The sequence below is a fragment of the Hippoglossus stenolepis genome, chromosome 23, assembly GCF_022539355.2.
Source record: "Hippoglossus stenolepis isolate QCI-W04-F060 chromosome 23, HSTE1.2, whole genome shotgun sequence".
Classification (NCBI taxonomy): domain Eukaryota; kingdom Metazoa; phylum Chordata; class Actinopteri; order Pleuronectiformes; family Pleuronectidae; genus Hippoglossus; species Hippoglossus stenolepis.
Window position 1 is genome coordinate 233356 of NC_061505.1, and position 21195 is coordinate 254550.

At 42.5% G+C, this 21195-nt stretch overlaps 2 protein-coding genes and 1 long non-coding RNA gene across 5 annotated transcripts in view; all 3 read left to right on the forward strand.

Moving 5' to 3' along the window:
• Positions 1 to 21195, forward strand: part of LOC118103061 (H-2 class II histocompatibility antigen, I-E beta chain-like) — a 37925-nt gene that overhangs the window by 6278 nt on the left and 10452 nt on the right. The gene's annotated exons all lie outside the window — the stretch shown is intronic.
• LOC124851366 lies at positions 9178 to 9644 on the forward strand. The gene is made up of 3 exons (XR_007032418.1): positions 9178 to 9313; positions 9411 to 9546; positions 9610 to 9644. It is a non-coding gene; the product is annotated as an uncharacterized LOC124851366 (long non-coding RNA).
• On the forward strand, positions 13922 to 20427 carry LOC118115935. 3 transcript variants are annotated; one of them, XR_007032412.1, is made up of 9 exons: positions 13922 to 13942; positions 15372 to 15446; positions 16824 to 17036; positions 17160 to 18132; positions 18385 to 18553; positions 18780 to 18922; positions 19947 to 20082; positions 20174 to 20242; positions 20336 to 20427. XR_007032412.1 is itself a non-coding variant. In XM_047338958.1 (6 exons), the coding sequence occupies exons 4-6, from the start codon at positions 17736 to 17738 to the stop codon at positions 18904 to 18906; spliced, it is 693 nt and encodes a 230-aa protein (XP_047194914.1). In that variant the 5' UTR covers positions 13922 to 13942; positions 15372 to 15446; positions 16824 to 17036; positions 17160 to 17735; the 3' UTR covers positions 18907 to 19321. The 3 variants fall into 3 exon arrangements, 1 of the variants encoding a protein (XP_047194914.1); XR_007032413.1 differs by lacking the exons at positions 19947 to 20082; positions 20174 to 20242; positions 20336 to 20427 and adding an exon at positions 19189 to 19249; XM_047338958.1 differs by lacking the exons at positions 19947 to 20082; positions 20174 to 20242; positions 20336 to 20427 and having other exon boundaries at positions 18780 to 19321.

Genomic DNA, 21195 nt, shown 5'->3' on the forward strand with positions numbered 1-21195 from the left:
TTAAATTCTTTAATCAATCTCCAAATCGCTATTGTTTAGTATTTAATAAATACCCACACATTCAGACCTCTTAAATCTTATATTTTTTATGTTGTCAGTTTTTGGTCTCTGTCAGTCTTTTATTCTAGTCAGTCTTTTCATCTGTCAGTCCTCGTAACATGTTATGGTCGGCATCTTTTAATTTTGCCCAATTCAAGCAACGGTGTGTCTGGCTAGTTAAGCTCCTCACTCGTCAGTGCCGGTAGCCCCTTCCTCCAGTTCACACCTAATCCCAGATTAGGTTGCACGGATGCAATCTATTGCATGAATCGTCTGTCTTTTCTCCAATCTGAATTAGTTTTAAGGGTTCAAAGCGTCACAGGGTGTGGCGCCCGCCCAGCGAGGTCCTAGACCTCGCTTTTTATCTTGTTTCTTCTGAGCCAAGACAGGGTCCCAGACCCCACACAAGGTCCCTGACCTTTCACAAGGTCCCAGACCTTTCACAGGGTACCAGACCTCTGTTTATTTTACATAGCCCTCATTGCTTCCATAAAACACAGAACGGTAGGTTTACCTCCTTTTCTCCTCTCCGCACACTCACAATCTATATCAATGCCTATATAACTAATGCAGAATTTGTTTTAACAGGTTTCTGCTCCCTTTTAGGTTGGCGCCTTGTGAGTATGTAGAGAATCGATCGGAGCGGCCTCGACTTTGGGTTCCGGCCTTTCTGGTCAAAAGTTCTGTAGTGGAAAATTCAACTGACCAGTGTCTAAGGTATTGGAAATCCCCTATCCAGGTGTCTAACTGCTGTGATACTGTCTACCTGACAGGATGGAACCCTTATTTGGCAGTGTCTTACTGCTATGACCTTGATCAACAGGGTGCATGCCCTTATTTGGTGATGTTTTTCTTCCAACTGCTACAGCGGACGGACAGACACAGATGATCTCATGTCTTTCATGTCTTTTTCATATTATGTTTTATGAAACGCCTCTTTGTATAAGTTGGCTTTTGTGAACTTGCGGCCAGTTCCATTTTGAGCACCCGTGCTTGTTGTGTAACCTCTGCAGAGTTTACTATTATAAAGACTCAAAGGCAACTCCAGTCTGAGAATTTCATTATTTCAAATCTCAAGATGAATTTCCATCACAAACTTGGCGTCACGAACAGGATCCCTTGAAAGATCGTCTGGACCCGAAGTCTTCGGTGGCTGATCACCCAGCAGAGAAAATCTTCTGCCTCTACCTCCAACAGTTAAGAGAAGAGAGGCCGAAATAACTTGGGGTCGGACCTTCTTCACAGGGATCCAAAGACCTCTCTTTGGTCATCTTATATCTGGTGAGATGTTGAAATTCTGATTTTCATGACTGTTTAGATGATTTCTCAAATACAAAATCAAACATAAGAAATAATACATTTAAAGGGTTTTATTTGGAACGGGTGTATTAGTCATTCTCTCTGGATTATTGTGGATTAATGATGTTAATCTGACTCGTCCCTGTGGCAATCATCCTTGTTGATGGCATTTTCCTGTTTTGCCGGAGAAAGGACAAGGATTCGTGGAGACGTCCACGTCTTAAATTGAGTGTTCAAGGAAATTGTGGATGAGTACGATTTCATACACTTAATTGATAAGGATGTAGAAATTGTGGATGAGTACGATTTCATACAGAAAGTCCAAATGGTGGGCTTTATGGTTGCAAGAGTGAGGACGGGAAAGTGTGACATTTTCTTCCAATATGGTCCAGAGACTTTGCTTTTCCTCATAACGGGTCATTTATTGTCGAAAAAATTAAACTTTTAAGAGAGAAGAAGAAGAATTAAAAAGTAACAAAAAAAAAAAAAAGAGAAAATAAATAAATCAAGGTCGCAATGTGGAAAGACAGAAGATAATAAGAAAGTGTCTTGAAATGTGGGAAAAGAGGCAGAGTGTAGGGACAGAAAACAAACATTTAAACAGATGGCTAAGGTTGATAAGAAGGAAACTGAGAAAGTTGAAAAGAAATCATATAGATCTCTGTATTCTCCATTACAGGGTGTGGCAGTCCTCACCTCGACGCCTGCCTTCCTCCTCACCTACGACAAAACCCTCCTCCATGATGATGTGCAGAGACCAGACTCCACCAATCAACGATCAGGCCCATCTCAGACTCCACCCACCGCTCTCCCAGTCTATGGAGACGGGGCAGCGGGAGGACTGAATGATGACGCCACCTCTTCCTCATCTTTAGGCCCCACTGACTTTGCAAAAATACGTCAGCACTGTGGGGGAGACCTCCGTCTGACTTCACCAGACTGGGATGATGCGGTTCATGCAGAATACGTCAATGCTCTCAACACACTCCTCAACGCCCTGAGGACCGCCTTCCCCAATAAAATTGACATGTCCAAAATAACGGGGTGCAAACAACAACCAGGCGAAACCGTAGGAGATTTCCTCACACGTCTGACCATCCTGTTTAATCAACACAGAGGCATCCCCATACCTGGCAACCTTGGCAACGAGCCAGGGGCTTATGAAACACATCTGAAACAGGCCTTCCTGAATGGTCTGCTCCCCCCACTACGGGCAGACGCAGGCCACACCTGCATCGGGCTTGAGGATGCTCACTTGACAGAGGTCAGACGTCATGCTGAACATGCTGAACGTCAACACAAAGAAGCCAAAGACAAAGCTCAGCAGAAAAGAATCAACAACTCCAGAAAGCACAGCTAACCATGATGCAGGCTGTGTCTGCCCTGTCAAGGCCACGCAGACAAGATAACGCTGATAGCAGAGCCAACTTCACTGAACCAGGAAGAGAGGGGCGGTCGCGGACGTGGCCGTGGGAGAGGTTTCTTCACGACCCCCACTTGCCAGAGATGAGTGTTTAATCTGCAGACAAAAGGACACTGGGCAAAGAACTGCCCCCAACGACGAGAAGACGGGGAGACAAGAACTTTCACTGCTGACTGAACTACAGAAAGTGAGGAGAGGCAGACGGGGAGACGACCAATACACCCGCCGAGGATCAGAGAAAGGAAGTGAAACACAGATACATACATGCCAAAGCAATGAAGAAATCGCTTGCAATTCTAACCGCACATACACACAAAGTCCATAAATGCCAGCAATGCAGAAATCGGCACACACACACACACACACCAGAGCTAACACAACTTTGTGGTTCTTATGTTAAGCAATAGTGATGCTTTTAAGAAAATGCGTCAATGCCACCATTCGAACTCTGTGTTAACGGTCACAAACTTATTTCATGGTCGACTCTGGTGCAGGTTATTCTGTGGTTAGGATGTCAGATTTGCCCACATCTCCTGAGATGAGTGGTCACTTTATATTCTCTCAAGGTGCCAGCGGTGCCAATGTAAAAGAAAATTTCACAAAACCTCTAAAATGCGCCGCTCAGTTTGACAAACATCCCATAAGGTTTGAACATGATTTTCTGTTGTCTCCCTGTTGCCCAATTAATCTATTAGAAAGAGATTTGATGATGGTGTTGGGCCTCAATTTAGTATCCTCCCTGATGGAGTGACGTCATGCCAATTCTTCTTCACAATGTCACAGACCACACATGAGCAGCTGTTTGTATATCAGTGGCAACTTCCTAATAATGCCTCCATTGATCTGCTCTCCACGTCACACTCTCTCGACACCCCTTTTTCAGATTTTATGCACATTGATAATTGCACTGCACTTCACATGTGACAGACACAGCAGATCACGTTTATGAATCTCTTTTTTTGCCTTTTCCTGATGATTTTGTGAAAGTGTCCAATATTTTTGGTCTGGTTCCAGAAGTGCAGCTTCCGTCTCACTCACTGACCAATAGATGGCACTGTTTTTAGCGTCGTCTCGAATTCCAGCCCTCACATCTCGCTCTCCAAGTCTCATGATGACAAGTGGCAAGACTTAGGCCCATTTGTCAGATCATGCCAGGCTGCCGTTGATTGGCAACCCACAACCACGCCTGACGTAATGTATTCACCCAGTCTGAGTGCATTTGATCTAAAAATGTCTCCAACCTTCTGTTCTCCAGCCACACGCTCATTTGTTGTGACTGAAAATCACCTTCATTCTTATGCAATGTTGTCCAGCCCCTCTGATGTTTTCTCCTTTACTTTCAGATCTGCCTGAAACACTGTGGGCAAAGGACAAATATAATGTGGGCAAAATCACTCCAAAATCTGATTATAGGCCATGTAAACAACAATATCCACTCAGACAGGAAGCAGTGGAGGGGATACGTCCTGTTTTTGAATCCTTTTTGCAGGCTGGTGTAATTGTCCCCTGACCTGATTCAGCGGTCCGCACTCCACTGTTCCCAGTTAAGGAGATCAGAGACAAAGGTCAACCTACTGAGTGGCGGTTTGTGCAAGATCTGAAGGCTGTGAATGATGCTGTAATTGCTCGGTCGCATATTGTTCCCGACCCATACACGCTGCTTTCCCAAATTCCATCTAATGCAGCGTGGTTTTCGGTTGTAGACTTATCCAATGTTTTTTTTTTGTGTTCCTGTCCACAGGGACAGCCAGTACTGGTTAGTTTTTAATTTTGAAAACAAGGCCTACACGTTCACATGCCTGTGTCAAGGCTACTGTGAGTCTCCATCATTATACAATCAGGCTCTCAGGAACAGTCTTGAATCCCTCATCCTCACTCCGGGTTCAGCTCTCTTGCAGTATGTTGATGATCTACTAATTGCCAGTCCCACACAGGAGCAATGTGAAACAAATACGATCGCCTTGCTGAGACATCTGGCTCGTGAGGGCCATAAAGTCAGCCTCAGCAAACTAGTTTGTTCAAAAAACTGTCACGCTTCTGGGTCATGTCGTCACCAAAGATGGCAAATCCCTGTCTGATAAGAGAGTCGAAGCTATTGTTAACATGCCTAAACTCTTGACGAAGAAACAACTCATGTCATTCATCGTCACATGCTCTTTCTGTAGAACGTTCATTCCTGACTTTGCTCTTCTTGAAGCCCCTTTAGGTGCTCTATACCATGGCAAATCACTCACTCCTCACGAACGTGTGGTTTGGACTCCAGAGGCAGACGAGGCATTTGTCACACTGAAGAAGACGCTGCAGCAATCTCCCACTCTTGCTCTCCCTAACCCTGACAAACCTTTTGTTCAGGCTGTGGATGAGAGAGACCGCTGCATGACTTCCGTCTTCCTTCAGTCTCATGGTGACAAATATCGCCCTGTCGCCTACTTCTCCGCCGAACTTGATCCGGTGGCAGCTGGCCTTCCACGTTGTTTGCGTGCAGTGGCCGCCTGTGAAAAAGCCGTCCTTGCCTCACGAGACATAGTAGGTTACTCTGACTTTGACCTGACTCCTTGTTCCTCATGCTGTGTCTCTCATTCTTACAGAACAGAAGACCTCACATCTCTCTGCTGCTCGCTGGTTGAGGTATCACACTGTTCTTCTTGACATGCCCAACATCACAGTGAAACGCTGTTCAACTTTGAACCCAGCCACGCTTCCGCTTCCGGATGACGGGGAAGAACACAACTGTGTGGCTGAAATTCAAGTCCAGTGTTCCCCACGACCTGACCTCTCTGACGAACCTCTTTCTAACTCTGACTTGATTCTGTATGTCGATGGGTCCGCCTCACGTGACCCTGTCTCTGGTACTAACTGTGTTGGTTTTTCTGTTTGTTCAGATAACGAAGTGCTCCTCTCGAGTTCTCTTCCTCATCACCTCTCAGCCCAGGCAGCAGAGTTCATCGCACTCACGGAAGCATGCAAATTGGCTACTGGTAAAACACTCACAGTCTACACTGACTCCAGATATGCGTTCGGTGTAACTCATGATTTTGGCGCCCTTTGGCAACACAGAAACTTCCTCACATCTTCTGGTAAAAAGATAGCACACCACGGTCTCATCACAGATCTTCCGTCTGCCATTTTGCATTGTTAAGAGACATTATTCCACGATGGGGAATTCCTAGCAGAATTTCCAGTGACAACGGCAGACACGTAAACGAAGCTGTCAAACAACTCGGTTCTCATCTAACTATGGATGTGCGAACACACTGTGCATATCATCCAGCCAGTGGTGGAACTGTGGAACGAGAGAACGGCACACTCAAAACTAAACTTGCAAAGTGCTGTGAAGACACAGGTCTTGCATCGACAAAAGTCCTGCCTCTGGTGCTGATGTACATGAGAATGAGAAAACGAACCCCACATTGGTGTGGATCCTCCGTCTTCTCCGCTTCCATCCACAGACTTGTGTGATCATGATATGGTGTCCTATTGCTCTGACTTCTTCTCTTTCAGACATCAGGAAACAGGTGGCAAGGGCCCTACCAGGTACTGCTCACAACCCACACAGCAGTGAAAGTTGCTGAAAGAGCCACCTGGATCCACGCCAGCCACTGCAAATGAGTACCAGCTCCATCTGACCAGCTGACGCCTTCAACTCAAAGCACACACACTGATACTTCCACAGGTTGAGAAGCACCAAGAGTGTTGTATGATTAACCACACGAGCGTTCTGCCACAACACAGAATCTGCCAGACAACTGAGACCATGGACAGGCCACGGCCATGGCATCCATTTCGACATCCAGGGTTGTGTGGCCTGAGAGGCTTGCTATACGTGTTACTCATGATCTCCTCTATTATTGTTTTGCACATTATTCTGTCTAGACGCACTCCTGTAAAAGTCTCTGATGATCTAACGAACTCCTCTTTTCCTACAGTGTCCTCTCAGAACCATCCAGCACATGCAAATTTGACTAGACACAAGAGAAGTGATTCAGGTCCCCTTGATCCGTAACTTATTCCCCATCCCTCCCTACCTGGACACTGACAGCACAGATGGTTCTGATGACGATACTCAATTTTAGGTTTTTTTTATGTTATTTTCTCCTCCCAGCTAGCTTCTTAGTGATTTCACTGGACAAAAACAGCTACTGCAATTATCCTTTCAACTTCATATTTTATGATGCCTTAATTTAAATCTCTGTGAAATTTTGAGGTTGATACTTTATGAAGTTTGTACATCCTTAATACATTTTTACTTCCTAGCAAGAATTAAAAAAGTTTTTACTGGATATTTTCAACCTTAAATATACTGTATGTTGACATTTAACGTTTTATTACATTTTAATATGAGTTACTTTTGCCAATCTATACAGTATGTTAAATTTTGATAATGGTTAATGAGATGATGATGTTGTTTGACCTGATTTCCTTCCATTTTTCATTTCAAATGCTTGCTCAATCACAGGAAAAGAACTTTTTTTTCTTTCCACAAAAACAGCAGCGGCTACCTATTGCACCTCCCCACCATGCATCGTATGTTCTAGAACCTCTCCATGGTGGATGTGACCCTGTATGTGCGCAAAGTGCCAGGGTTGAAGACTCGTCGATATTCTTCTATGATTATGATGTTGATTATGATGTTTCTTGATTGTTTTTTGTTTGTGATCATATTTTTATTGATGATCAAAGGGGGAAGTGTAGTGGAAAATTCAACTGACCAGTGTCTAAGGTATTGGAAATCCCCCTATCCAGGTGTCTAACTGCTGTGATACTGTCTACCTGACAGGATGGAACCCTTATTTGGCAGTGTCTTACTGCTATGACCTTGATCAACAGGGTGCATGCCCTTATTTGGTGATGTTTTTCTTCCAACTGCTACAGCGGACGGACAGACACAGATGATCTCATGTCTTTCATGTCTTTTTTCATATTATGTTTTATGAAACGCCTCTTTGTATAAGTTCTGGCTTTTGTGAACTTGCGGCCAGTTCCATTTTGAGCACCCGTGCTTGTTGTGTAACCTCTGCAGAGTTTACTATTATAAAGACTCAAAGGCAACTCCAGTCTGAGAATTTCATTATTTCAAATCTCAAGATGAATTTCCATCACAGTTCCCTACAGGATCACGTCGGGGTCACCAAATTTTGTCGTGTTCTTTTTTCCTTAGGTAGAGATGGTAGAGTCGGTCTGGTTCAAAAAAGTATTTATTTAGAAGCAATGAACAGCTACTACATAGCTATGGGCACTCAACGTACAGCCCCAAGCCGCCTAATACCGCCGGGGAAGTCAAGAGTCGCGCCGAGCGGACGACAGGTGCAATATTTATAATAATAGGTAGAACTTCATTGGGAGGGGGAGTCACGTGGCTAGTGCACAGGCTGGTCCCAGCCTCAAGGCACTGGAATCTGCCAATGATGAGGAGCCGCTCCCAGTTCCGTCCCTCCTTTGACAGTAGCTGGGAAAATCTTCACATTCTGACAGTGTTTGGTTTGGTGTTTTAAAACAAGCCTTGAATCGGCTGACAGCTTGTGAGTCTTCAGTATGGCATGTGCCTTTCCTATCTGTCCTTCAGACCCTAGTGGCAGCTGCTTGAATTCTTTCTAAGGGTAGGTCACAGTTTCTTATGAAAACAGTGCATTCATGTATGTGTGATGTTTGAATAAAGCTAATGGAGTTTATGCTGTAATATAGTAAGTTAGGTATGAGAACAAGTTAAAGTACAGTGTATTGTATGCCACAGATGTACAGTCCTCTCAAACAGGCATTATCAGACAGGTGCAAGACTGAACTGCGATGTGACGCACACACACACACAACAACCAACTTCAAGATTAAAACCAGCCAGCAACGGCTACTATCAGTCACTATGTGAAGGCCACACATTCTCCCACATATTCAGCCCAAACTGCCCCTGCCCCCCCCCCGTCCAACATACTGCACTTGTTTAGAGTTCAGTTTCATTGCCATCTTCACAGACACATATTCAAAGGAAAACATAGATTTTAGTCTTAACAGTACCGTGCTGTGAACGGATCGGGTCCAGTCTACATCCAGGACATGGTCAAACGTTACACCCCAGCCCGTTCACTCCGCTCTGCTTCGGCCAATCGGCTTGTTGCTCCCTCACTGCGAGGGACAGCTGTCACTCAACAACATCACGACTGTTTCCTGTCCTGGCTCCTAAACGGTGGAACGAGCTCCACATGGACATCAGGACAGCAGAAAGTTTACACATCTTCCGCCGCAAACTAAAAACACAACTCTTCAGACTACACCTTGAATAACATTTTAAAACTAACAATTTAGTAGCACTTAAATGTCACTTACTTATAGCACTTTGTAGTTTTGCTTTTTGATGCACTTATTGTGAGTCGCTTTGGACAAAAGCGTCACCTCAATGAAATGTAATGTAATGTAATGTGTGTGTGTGTGTGTGTGTGTGTGTGTGTGTGTGTGTGTGTGTGTGTAGCTCAGAGCTGGTTTGTTTTCAGGGTCTGGTCTGTGACAGAATCAGTTTGAACAACAGGACGTCTGAATGTGGACACACACATACAAACACAGGTAAAAACACACACTTATGTGTGTAATAACAACAGTTTAACACAGTTGTACAGACACTTATGTGTGTGTGTGTGTGTGTGTTCATGAAAACTTTCAGGTGTCCGTCTCACCATGTGTGACCGAGGTGGGAGGAGTCTCAAGGTGTACCTGGACTTAAGCCACACACCCTACCCACCTGGCCTGTTGCCAGGCAACACACTGAGGTTGTCTGCTTTCCAGAGGAGGTTGTCCAGGTAACACACATTCACGTACACACACCGACACACACACAGACCTGTGTAACGTGTGTGTTTCAGGACAGGAAGTGTGTACTGCAGTATGTTACCTGTCGTCTCTCTGGGAGATTCCAGGTAACGACTCATTTACACCACACTGTAAGAAAAGTCCGTGAAATTTACAGTGAAGTGCTGTAAAATCATGACATAAAAATATTGTAAATGGAAAAACAATGAAGCAGGGTTTAATTTACAGTAATATTTTGTAAAATACTGAACGTAACATAACTGTTAATTTTAAGGTAAAAATATGCTAAAATAATCATATTTCTTTGTAGAATTTACAGATTACTGTAGTTTAAACAAAGAAAAACTGTAATACAAAAAGCAATACAATACAGTTAAAATTACAACAACATTTTTTTATACAGAATAAAACTGTATTACATTTTACAAATTTATATGTTATACTTTACAGATAATAATATGTACAAATACAGCTAAATTATGTTTAGAATTGAGTAGGCCTATATTTAACAATATATCAGTAGGGTCATAATAATAATAATAGTAATGATAACTTTATTTGTGTAGCACTTATCTAAACGAGGTTACAAAGTGCTTCACACAAAAGTCCATGACAAAAATGAATTTAAGAGCCAAATCATAACATAATAAGGTCAAGACCTTAAGTTTATAGAGAAACCCAACAGTTCCCACAATGAGCAAGCACTTAAGGATAAAAACTTTTCTTGTTATTATGGTAATTACTAGTGATTAGTTTCGAGAAATAGTTGGCTCTTGCAATTTGTATTTTGTCATTATAGGAAGTTAAGAGTTCTTTCATATTTGGGTAGTGGACATGCAGTTTGGTCTTTTTCCACTTCTGTTCGTTTTTTCTGCACAGCCTTTTAAGTTCTCGTAGCCTGTCATCAACCCATGGAGAGGTGTTACTAGGGGATTTCATTCTTGTTTTAATGAGGGCTATGATATCCAGTGTGGTTTGACAGGTATTATTGAACCCATAAAGTAAAATATTAGGATCAGATGACTCATGACTCGCGTTATGGTCAAGAAGACCTATAACTAAATAAGTTATAATTCGTTAATAGCCTGGTTAAATAATTATTTCATTGTAGTATTTTGAGAGTCAACAAAGTATTTGGTAGAATCTTCGGAACAAAAAATGCCTCCCAAGTCTTCCAAAACCGTGCTGACTAACGACTCAGAGGCTAAGGCTACTATAGCAAGAACACTGTGGACGCTAGCATGCTACAGGCATTCCGGGAGATTGTCAAGGAAGTTATTCAAGAAGAGAATAGCGGTCTCCGTGAAGAGATCAAGCGGGCCATCTCTCTGATAACAACTGCCCTCGATGAATGCAGTGACAAACTACGTGAGCATGACGAAGGGCTGAATGACTCGGATACCCACTTGGAGGCGACGGAGACACGATACGCAAATTTGAGCCAAAAAACTACAGGAGAAGACTGATGATCTGGAAAATAGAGGAGGACGATGCAATCTACGTATCATAGGAGTGCCAGAGGGTTTGGAAAAGGGAAATCCGACACAGTTCATCACTGGGGTTCTACACAACGTTCTTGGGGGTCCTAATGGCTTGGAGGAGCCCCCGATTCTGGACAGGGCTCATCGTGCCACGGCTCAGGTACCTCGTGAGGGGAACCGACCGCGCCCGCTCATCCTGCGGGTTCACGGGTTCACGGGCTGTCGATGCGTGGCGATTTCTTTTCCCATCAACCAGACAATACTAATTTTTCTCTCCGATGCATCAAACATACTCGCATATCAATTACTTTTTCGTTGACAAAAAGCTATTATCTAATGTCAAAGTATGCATGTATAATAGTATTGTTATATCCGATCATAGCCCTCTGGTTTTAGAGCTCAGTTTTCCGAATCAAAATTCAGTTTACTCATGGCGGCTATATGCTCTCTTGTTGTCTGATGAAGGATTTATCCAGTACTTTTCCAAACAGATTGACATTTTTCTGAAAAACATTATATACATTGTTATATAAACAAATATAACTACTGATGTAACTTATAGTATCATTTGGGAAAGTTAAAAGGCATTCTTACGGGGCCATATAATTTCATACTGTTCCTTCACTAATAAACAAAGACAGAAACGTCTAACTGAATTAACGGACCTCATAAGGAAATTGGATTACAGCGTCACCGGAGGAGGGGAGAACACTTCTAAAGCTAAGCTAACAAAATCGGAAGGTTTTGTTTGTTTGCTAAAAATGATTACCTGCGGTTTTTGCAGCGAAGTATGAGAGACGTTGAGGGGTTATGTGCTGCATTGTAGAGTTCATAGCAACGCACCCAGTTGTATTTTCAAATGTTTTGGCGCCGACTGCAAGCGGACATTTTGTACTTACGCAGCTTTTAAAGCTCATTTCTATCGGGTTCACAATGAGCCGGCATCCTCTGTTACTTCTAAAGCCGTTGTTACAGATTTGAAATGTGCCATTCCGCTGTGTGAGCGCCAGGGTCGCACAGTGACAGAACTTACATCCCACTTAAAGGAGCAGTGGAGGGGCGACCCGTGGCATGTCCAGTCACTGGTTGTAAAAATACGATCAGTGTGAAATCATCATTTACTGCTCATATGTCCAGGAAACACAGAGCATGTTCGGTGGATAGCATAAGGGACATGTACAGGGAAACTATTTCTCAGTCTTCTTCTATCATTGCATGTGAAGATGCTTCCCAGAGCTCAAATGATGCAAATGTGATGGTGTGTTTTTATATTCCAGCTAACTTTAAAGGGGACATATCATGAAAATTCCACTTTGTTAGTGCTTCTACAGGTTAATGTGGGTATCTGGCTCATGTCTACCAACCCAAAAACTCTGGGGGAAAAACACTCGCGCGTTTTGTTATAGTTCCTCTAAGTCAGAAACGTCATGCTTGAGTGACTCGATTGAGCTTCCTGTGTACTGTGTCGTCACAATACACTGGAAGTCTCCCTACATGGCCTTGGCCCACCAACTAACTCGACTTCGCACTATGTTACCCAGGATTCATCGCACACACATGTCGTCCAAACAAGCAACGTATTCCAAGACAACCGCTCTCGGTCTCATATAAAAATGGCAAGTGAAAGCAGAGACGCAGACTCAGCGACTACATCCGATGCACCTTATTATTATTTGCGGGATTTTTTACACACTGTCTGATAAAGATTCCGACAGTAAAAATCTCACCTTTCTGTGCAAATTGTGTCGTCCTGCGCTGAAAAAGCAAGTCCGGACGTCAGCCTCATCCGCATCTAAGTTAAACCGGCATGTGGAGCTGAAGCATCCAGCTAGCCTAAGAAGTTATCTCCAAGTAATTGAAAGTCAAAAAGACCAGGACCCTGCCAACACATTGTCTGCAGCCTTCAAAGGGTACGAGTTCCCAGCAACAGGTAGACAAACTCGCGCAGGGTATGAATAAATAAACAGGCAAAATTAGCAACAATAAAAAAAAATTTTAAAAAACATTTCTTTTAGGAATTGATACATATGAAGTACAGTTTAAGGCAAGGGGTAGTGATGGATAAAGTTTTCTTTAAAAAACAAGTTAAGTCTTTCATTTTCACTTTCCACCTTAAAACTATGAAATGAACTGAACTTTGAACTAGTTCATAATTTAAATGGTGAACTATGAACGTGAAGTATTCATGTTTACTTGTATGAACTGAACTTTGAACTAGTTCATGAGAGGTGTGAACTTGCACAACACTGCTGCTTGTGTGCTTGTAGTGGGGGGGCAGAGGGGGACATTTAATTATGTGATTGGGAAAATTAAAACTCCAGGACAACAGAAGGGGAATACAAAGTATGGGATGCATATTTGATAATTTATATCATATAAAATATGTAATTTATATCGTTTAAAATCATGGGGGAGGGGGAGCTGGCTCATTAGCATTTAAAGGAACAGGCACTCAAAACAGGTCACTCTGTGGAGGGCTGTTTTATACAGGGTAAAAGCTGTTTGAAATGATCCTTGTGGTATTTTGACCAAAGTAGTTACAGACATTTCATTAAGACCCCAAGGAACCATATCAACTAGTGGTCAAGTGGACATGCTATGTCCCCTTTAAAAACCCTGCACTGAGTATCGTCTCAGGGGGATGTTCCATTTGCCGACAATGAGAGGAGGGGGGGATATGTTTTTCCATTACTTTCTTATTTTTATTTTATAGCCAATGATTAGGCTAAATCAGTCCTAACATCTTTGTGAGATTATTTTCAGTAATTACAAAAGGAGTAATGTTTTATGTCCCTTTTATTTCCATGTGAATATGTTGTATTCCGGTCTGTGAACCCCCCTGTCGCGCTGTGGTACGTGCCGCTCAGGAACCTGTCTCTCTGTCTGGGAGCTGGAAGAGAGACAGGTATGTTTACGGACTGTTCCGCTTCTAAGTGTCAGTCCAACGTTTAGTGCATGTTGCTGTGACTGCTTTCTGAAAGAGCAACAACAGACAGCTGTAGTGTGTAAAGCGCAAGTCTGTCCTGTGAGGAGTGTTCAGAGTTATTTCAAAAGTTAGCGCTGCATTGTTTTCTGCTGTTTTCCTTTGAGGTGCCGCCGACTCGCGCCGCGGCATTATGGGAGATGTAGTTTTCTTGTGGGATTTGTATAGAACGAATGTGAAGTGCATTATTTATTTTCAAATGTTGTGTGTGAACCCACATTAAGTCATTGTGTTTCTCTGTGATGGGTTAGACATGTGAGGCAGGGCATATTGATGTTTATTTTGTCCTTTGGTTTACATTATTATTTCATGCATCCTTTACAGTAGTCTGAGAAGAGGATGTGAACTGACGCAGTCCCTGTCACATGTTCTATCATCACAGTAAAAGAGATCCAAAGAGAGCTGTGGTGTCCGAGTGATTTTGTGGTGTGTCGCAGACTCGCTACACAACAATAAATGAAAGCATTGAATTGCCACAGAATTTCAATGAGACCTTTCTTAGGAATCTATGTCTATTCTACCTAAAATTACAAGGGCAGCTCCTTCTTCCAGCTTCAACAGTACAGACGATTGTCGAAGAGATGCAAAATGTGCACGAGTTGGGACAGGATTACACTTTAAGTAAACTACATTCACTTTTAAAAGATGACATGTGTCTAACAGATGATGTTATTGCTAAAATCTGTGATTGTGTGAAGGATTCAGATCTGTTCTCTCTGTCATCAGGGACCACTGAGAACAACATATTCAAGAACTCAGACTTACAAAAAGATGTTCAAATACATAGAACCTAAAAAACTAACATTAGGAAATGATGAAAATATGACAGAAAGGTTTGCTTACTACATACCCGTCAAACAAACCGCAAATAGCTTATTAGAATCAGAATTATGGAAGAATTCTGTGTCACAACAGTCTTGTGAAACAGACTCAGATGATTTTGGTGACATAAGTGATGGTCACATCTTTAAGTCCAACCAGTACTTCATTGAAAATCCAGGATGTTGTTGCAGTCTATCTTTCTGTGGCAAATTGACCTGCTCATGTGCGGTCCAATACTGATCACATGTCCCTTGTATTATTGTGTGGAGAGAATGACCTAAAAAAATGTGGAAATGCTAAGGTTTTCTCAGAGATGTTAGTGGATTTAAAAGATTTGGAGGAAAATGGAATAAAAATAGGTCGTGAAACGGTCAAAGGGGCTCTGTATTGTATTGCTGGCGATAATTTGTGTTCACACAGCATTGGTGGGTTCACTGAAAACTTTAGTCGTTCTCAGTACTTTTGCAGGTACTGTGAAATTACGCAAAGAATGTTTCATGGTGATGATCCAAATGTATGGGGTCCACAGCGCACCCCTGAAAGCTGCAATTCTGCTGTTGATGATCTACAAGCTGAAGTCAGTCAACACGTCAAAGGCATAAAGGTAAACTCTGTTTTCAATGTTCTGAAATCTTTTCATGTTCGCCAGCCTGGTCTCCCACCTTGTTTAGGCCATGACATATTTGAGGGTGTCTTATCCTATGATGTTGCACTGTACTTGAAGTATTTCATTAAGGAAAAAAAAATGGCTTACATATTCACTTTTGAACCGGTGCATCAAGCAGTTCAAGTATAAAGGATCTGATGCTCTCACAAAGCTGTGCTGTCAACTCTGAGGTTGGCAAGCTTTCTGGTCAAGCCATTCAGAATTGGAATTTGAAGGTTGCTGCCTGTATTAATTGGTGACAAAGTGCAAAATCCAGAAGATGATGTCTGGCAGTTAACTCTCCAGCTTAAAGATATCGTTGATATGATTTGTGCGCAAAAGATTTCGTTGTCACAGGTAGCATATCTTGACATTGTAATCCAAGAATACTTGGAATCAAGAAAGTGTTTATTTCCTGAGAGTCCACTAAAACCAAAACACCATTTCATGCAGCACTATCCAGAACTAACTTTGAAATTTGGCCCCTTGATCAGAGTATGGAGGATGCGTTTTGAAAGTAAACACAGCTACTTTAAGAGATGTGCCAGGCACTTGGAAAAACTTTAAAAACATCTGCCTAACTTTATCCGAGAGACATCAGATGTTTCAGGCATATCTTTCAGCTGGGCCAGGACGCAGTCATCTTCTGCAAGTCAAAGACAGTTGTACCTTTTACCCCAACCTTTACAGTGATGCAATTAAACATGCAGTGAGGGAGTTTGGCTTTTCAGAAAACAATACTAGTGTTTCCACAGACATACAGTATAAAGGTACATCATATAAAAAAGGGAATTTCCTTGTGTCAAAAAATGATGAGTCCATGGAGTTTGGAGAACTTCTCATTATTTTAATTCAAAATGATGCAGCTGTGTATTTTGTGATGGATGTACATAAAGCTGAATATCATTCTGAATACCATCTGTACTCCGTGACAAAACAGAGTACAAGATTGCAATGTCTGAACATTAACGACTTGGTCGATTTGTATCCGTTACCATCATACATAGTTAATCGGCACCAAGTCATTCCACTGAAACAGTGTTTTGTCGAAATAAACACGATCTTGGCCACTGAGGTGGAGAAGCCATACTAAAAATGCACATGTAAATTTAGTAAAAATTATAAAATACTATTTGAAAAATATGAAATTGGCAGCAGTTTTTCCTTCTGTATGTACAAAAATAAAAAGTAAATCCTCACTCACATTATATACTTAAAGTGGAGGTTCCTCTTATCTGTATATATGTACAGTATTACATGACTAAATGTGCTAATTACCTTTCTCTTCTTTCATTTGTAATCTTGAAAACTATTGTCATTCTTCCTTGATTCCAGAAATGACTCACTTGGAACAAACATTTCTACGCACTGCCATCACTGAGGTCTTGCCTGACCTTCCAGAGATGATGAAAGATATCCTGGAAGAGACCTTAAATTCGCTTGGGGTGGAGACATCTGATGATTTTCAGTTTATCGAGGAAGCCGATTTGCTGACAGCCTTGAGGCCAATTCAAGCCCGAAAAGTCCTTGCTGCTTGGAAGCTGAGATGTAAGTCCAGTATTGCAGTACAATACAGGATGCAACCAGTGCCCAAAGTCGCCTGCATAAAAGATCAGTCAGAAATATAGAAACATTCACATTGTGTTCCTTTTTTTGTGTGTTTTTTTGCAGGCCAGACTCCTGAAACCAGCAGCCGATATAGACTGGGTGGATACATTTATGATACCGTGGGATAAGTTCCCAGACTTGCAGTCATTGGAGAGAGAAAAACGACCAAGTCCACGAATGAGAAGGGAGATGGTCCGGATTGTGGTATGTGAGATGACACGAAAAAGTTCTTGCGTTAGTAGAAGAAACACTACTCAAGTTGCCAAACAGATGGTGGCAAAATATCCCAAATCTCTTCAAGACATAATCGGAGGAGATGTGATAGGGCCAGGGTATCGCTCTCTTGTAAAGCAACTGCAAAACAGGATCGAGAATGTGAAGCGATCTAGACAAGCCCAAAAGTGAGAAAGCGAAAGCAGCGCACTGATGAGTCCGACACAGGCGAAGTCCCTCCAGAACAGAGAGCAACAATCCAGGACACTTATGGTTGCGTTAACTGGGATTTAAAATCCCTGCCCCGTGGAGAGACTCATGAGAGCCAGCAGGAGAAGAAAGAAAAACTGAAGATCATGTCTCAACAAACTGATGCTAATCCAGAGGAGGTCAAACTTCTAATGAAGTTGACTTTCTACACACAGCATGAGGAACCAGGGGAAAAATGTACAATTCCTCCTGGAAGAGTGGCCGTTTTGGTTCGACGAACTCGGCATGGCAGTCCACTTCAAGGAACTCACCGGAATTGGGCTCAAAGAAACTTTCACACGGAATTTGGATCTGAAGGGGGAACGGCTCCTGAACTACATGAATACTGTTTGTTTGAACAAGAACAAAAAGTTCTTACAGGCTGTTACAAAGTCTAAAGTGATGAGGGGAGAGCTGAGTGGTTGCTCTGAAGACGTCAAAGAGATGCTGCTGCTTCTGCTTTCCTACTTTGATGAGAAGCAAGACTCGATGCTCTGCCATGTGGAGGACACATGCCTGGCAGAGGAGGTACAGATGGACCAAGTTCACCTGACTCTCACCATTGTTGTGTGTGGTAAGTTTACTATTTTTATTTTATTTAAATGTTGTATTTATCTATTCTTTCTTCCTTTTCTTTCTCTCTCTTTTCTGCCTATTGAATTATTTATTTCCCCCAACCTGCACATGCACTGTTTTCTATTTTCATGTGAAGCAATTTAACTGATAGTGATAATTTCAAAGCATATATGCTCAAATAGTTTTGTGATGTTTCAGGGAGACAAGTCTTGTTTTAATTTTGTATTGTGCTTTTTGTTTTGTTTGTTAGGACGATCCTGTTATTCTTCGAGACGGTTCATGCTGAGTGTGGATCGAAACATTGTACACGACAACATCCCCTCCTTCGTTTCTGCCCTGTGCATGATGTTTGGGAGCTATTATTGTTTCAACATCCATTACCCATCAGAGCTGGCATCAACCCTGGAGTTTCTGCAGAGGTGTGTATTTTTGGATCCAACACTTTCACTTTATTCTTTATATTATCTAAAGTCACTGCTGCAGTGACTTGGAGATTAGGGGGCTTGTCATTTTACCTTTTTACTCTTATAAATGGCTTTAAAATAGCAGCTTGAGTAAAAAATGTTGATTGATGTGAAGTGTTTTGTTGTAAATTTAGGTATTTAATTATTAATACAGTCATCTGTTTTTCTTCTATTTCCCAAGGTGTTTTTTCTCCATCAACCCGGAGAAGGGCACTAAAGTGGAGAAGAAAAACACGTCCGTTCACGTGAACCCCCGAGTCCTGACCTTGATTCAAGAACTTTCGGATCATGAGTGGCGTGATCTTTGAATATGGACTAAACTCAGTAAGATTCATGCCATGTGCCCACTCACAGTTTGAGTTTGTTTCAACTCCGTCTGCTCAGTTCTTCAAGCTTAAGAAAGTTAAAGTTTCAGACGAAATTCTTACAGAGTTTGTTTGCAGTTTTTAGTGAATTTTATTGCACTTGTATTTCTTCACTTGCATACCTATACCTCAGTTGAAGAGCTTTTTTTTTTTGAAGATATTGTTACATGGAACATTTATTCATAGCAAATAACCCCTTCTTTCTTTCCATCTTTCCTCATTCAGTTAATACATGTTAATTATATATATAGAATACGCCACCTTCTCACTCAGAAGGCGGTGCAGGTTCTGGTCCAGGCCCTGGTCATCTCACGCCTAGACTACTGCCCCCCCCTTCTGGCAGGTCTACCTGCTGCTGCTCCCTTCACTGTTACCGGTGGCTGCCCACATCCGTTTCAAAACATTAGTACTTGGTACCGTGCTGTGAACGGATCGGGTCCAGTCTACATCCAGGACATCATGGTCAAACGTTACACCCCAGCCCGTTCACTCCGCTCTGCTTCGGCCAATCGGCTTGTTGCTCCCTCACTGTGAGGGACAGCTGTCACTCAACAACATCACGACTGTTTCCTGTCCTGGCTCCTAAACGGTGGAACCAGCTCCCCATGGACATCAGGACAGCAGAAAGTTTACACATCTTCCGCCGCAAACTAAAAACACACCTCTTCAGATTATACCTTGAGTAAAATTTTTAAACTAACAATTTAGTAGCACTTAAATGTCACTTACTCATAGCACTTTGTAGTTTTGCTTTTTTGAAGAAATTGTACTTTCTCTATTCTTCTTGTTCTGGGTTTGTTCCTCATGGTTGATGCACTTATTGTGAGTCGCTTTGGATAAAAGCGTCACCTCAATGAAATGTAATGTAATATATATATATATATATATCTCAGTTAATAATATGAGCACTAATCTGTCACATGCAGAGAGCATGAACAGACACTTGTGTGTGTGTGTGTGTGTGTGTTCATGAAAACGTTCAGGTGTCCGTCTCACCATGTGTGACCGAGGTGGGAGGAGTCTCAAGGTGTACCTGGACTTAAGCCACACACCCTACCCACCTGGCCTGTTGCCAGGCAACACACTGAGGCTGTCTGCTTTCCAGAGGAGGTTGTCCAGGTAACACACACTCACATACACACATTGACATACACACATTCACATACACACACCGACACACACACAGACCTGTGTAACGTGTGTGTTTCAGGACAGGAAGTGTGTACTGCAGTATGTTACCTGTCAGCTCCGTCAGTGTCGTCTCTCTGGGAGATTCCAGGTAACGACTCATTTACACCATTGATGTTTTGATCTGTTACGTTCTCCACCACGCGAGTTATCCACGTATGTCTTTTTAATCGTTTTATTTCAGATCTGCTCCACTTCCTCCTGCTCCCATCATGCATCTGGGTCCATGGGCTCTGAACGGGGAGCAGAGATGCACTGTGGGTCGGGTCAAAGGTCACGTGGTGTGTTTTCTGTTTGTGCAGCTGCAATGGAGCTGCTCGCTGTGTGGGAGTCTTATCTCAGCAGGTGTGTGTGTGTGTGTGTGTGTGTGTGTGTGTGTGTGTGTGTGTGTGTGTGTGTGTGTGTGTGTGTGTGTGTGTGTGTGTGTGTGTGTGTGTGTGTGTGTACACTACAGTTCAAAGGTTTGGGGTCACCCAGACAATTTCTTGTTTTCCATGAAAACTCACACTTTTATTTATCAAATGAGTTGCAAAATGAATAGAAAATATAGTCAAGACATTGACAAGGTTAGAAATAATGATTTTTATTTGAAATATTAATTTTGTTCTTCAAACTTTGCTTTTCTCAAAGAATGCTCCATTTGCAGCAGTTCCAGCATTGCAGACCTTTGGCATTCTAGCTGTTAATGTGTTGAGGTAATCTGTAGAAATGTCCCCCCTTCCTGAAGCCCCTCCCACAAGTTGGATTGGCTTGATGGGCACTTCCTGGTACCATACGGTCAAGCTGCTCCCACAGCAGCTCAATGGGGTTGAGATCTGGTGGCTGCGCTGGCCACTCCATTACAGACAGCAGACCAGCTGCCTGCTTCTTCCCTAAATAGTTCTTGCATAATGTGGAGGTGTGCTTTGGGTCATTGTCCTGTTGTAGGAGGGAACTGGCTCCAATCAAGCGCTGTCCACAGGGTATGGCATGGCGTTGCAAAATGGAGTGATAGCCTTCCTTATTTAAAATCCCTTTTACCTTGTACAAATCTCCCACTTTACC

What these genes read in the sequence shown, in the direction of transcription:
- LOC118115935 (XM_047338958.1), top strand. Translation starts at nt 17,736, where the DNA reads ATGAGGAACCAGGGGAAAAATGTACAATTCCTCCTGGAAGAGTGGCCG. An exon ending in TCTCACCATTGTTGTGTGTG is followed by an intron (nt 18,133 to 18,384) that starts GTAAGTTTACTA and finishes TTTGTTTGTTAG; the next exon opens with GACGATCCTGTTATTCTTCG. An exon ending in ACCCTGGAGTTTCTGCAGAG is followed by an intron (nt 18,554 to 18,779) that starts GTGTGTATTTTT and finishes CTATTTCCCAAG; the next exon opens with GTGTTTTTTCTCCATCAACC.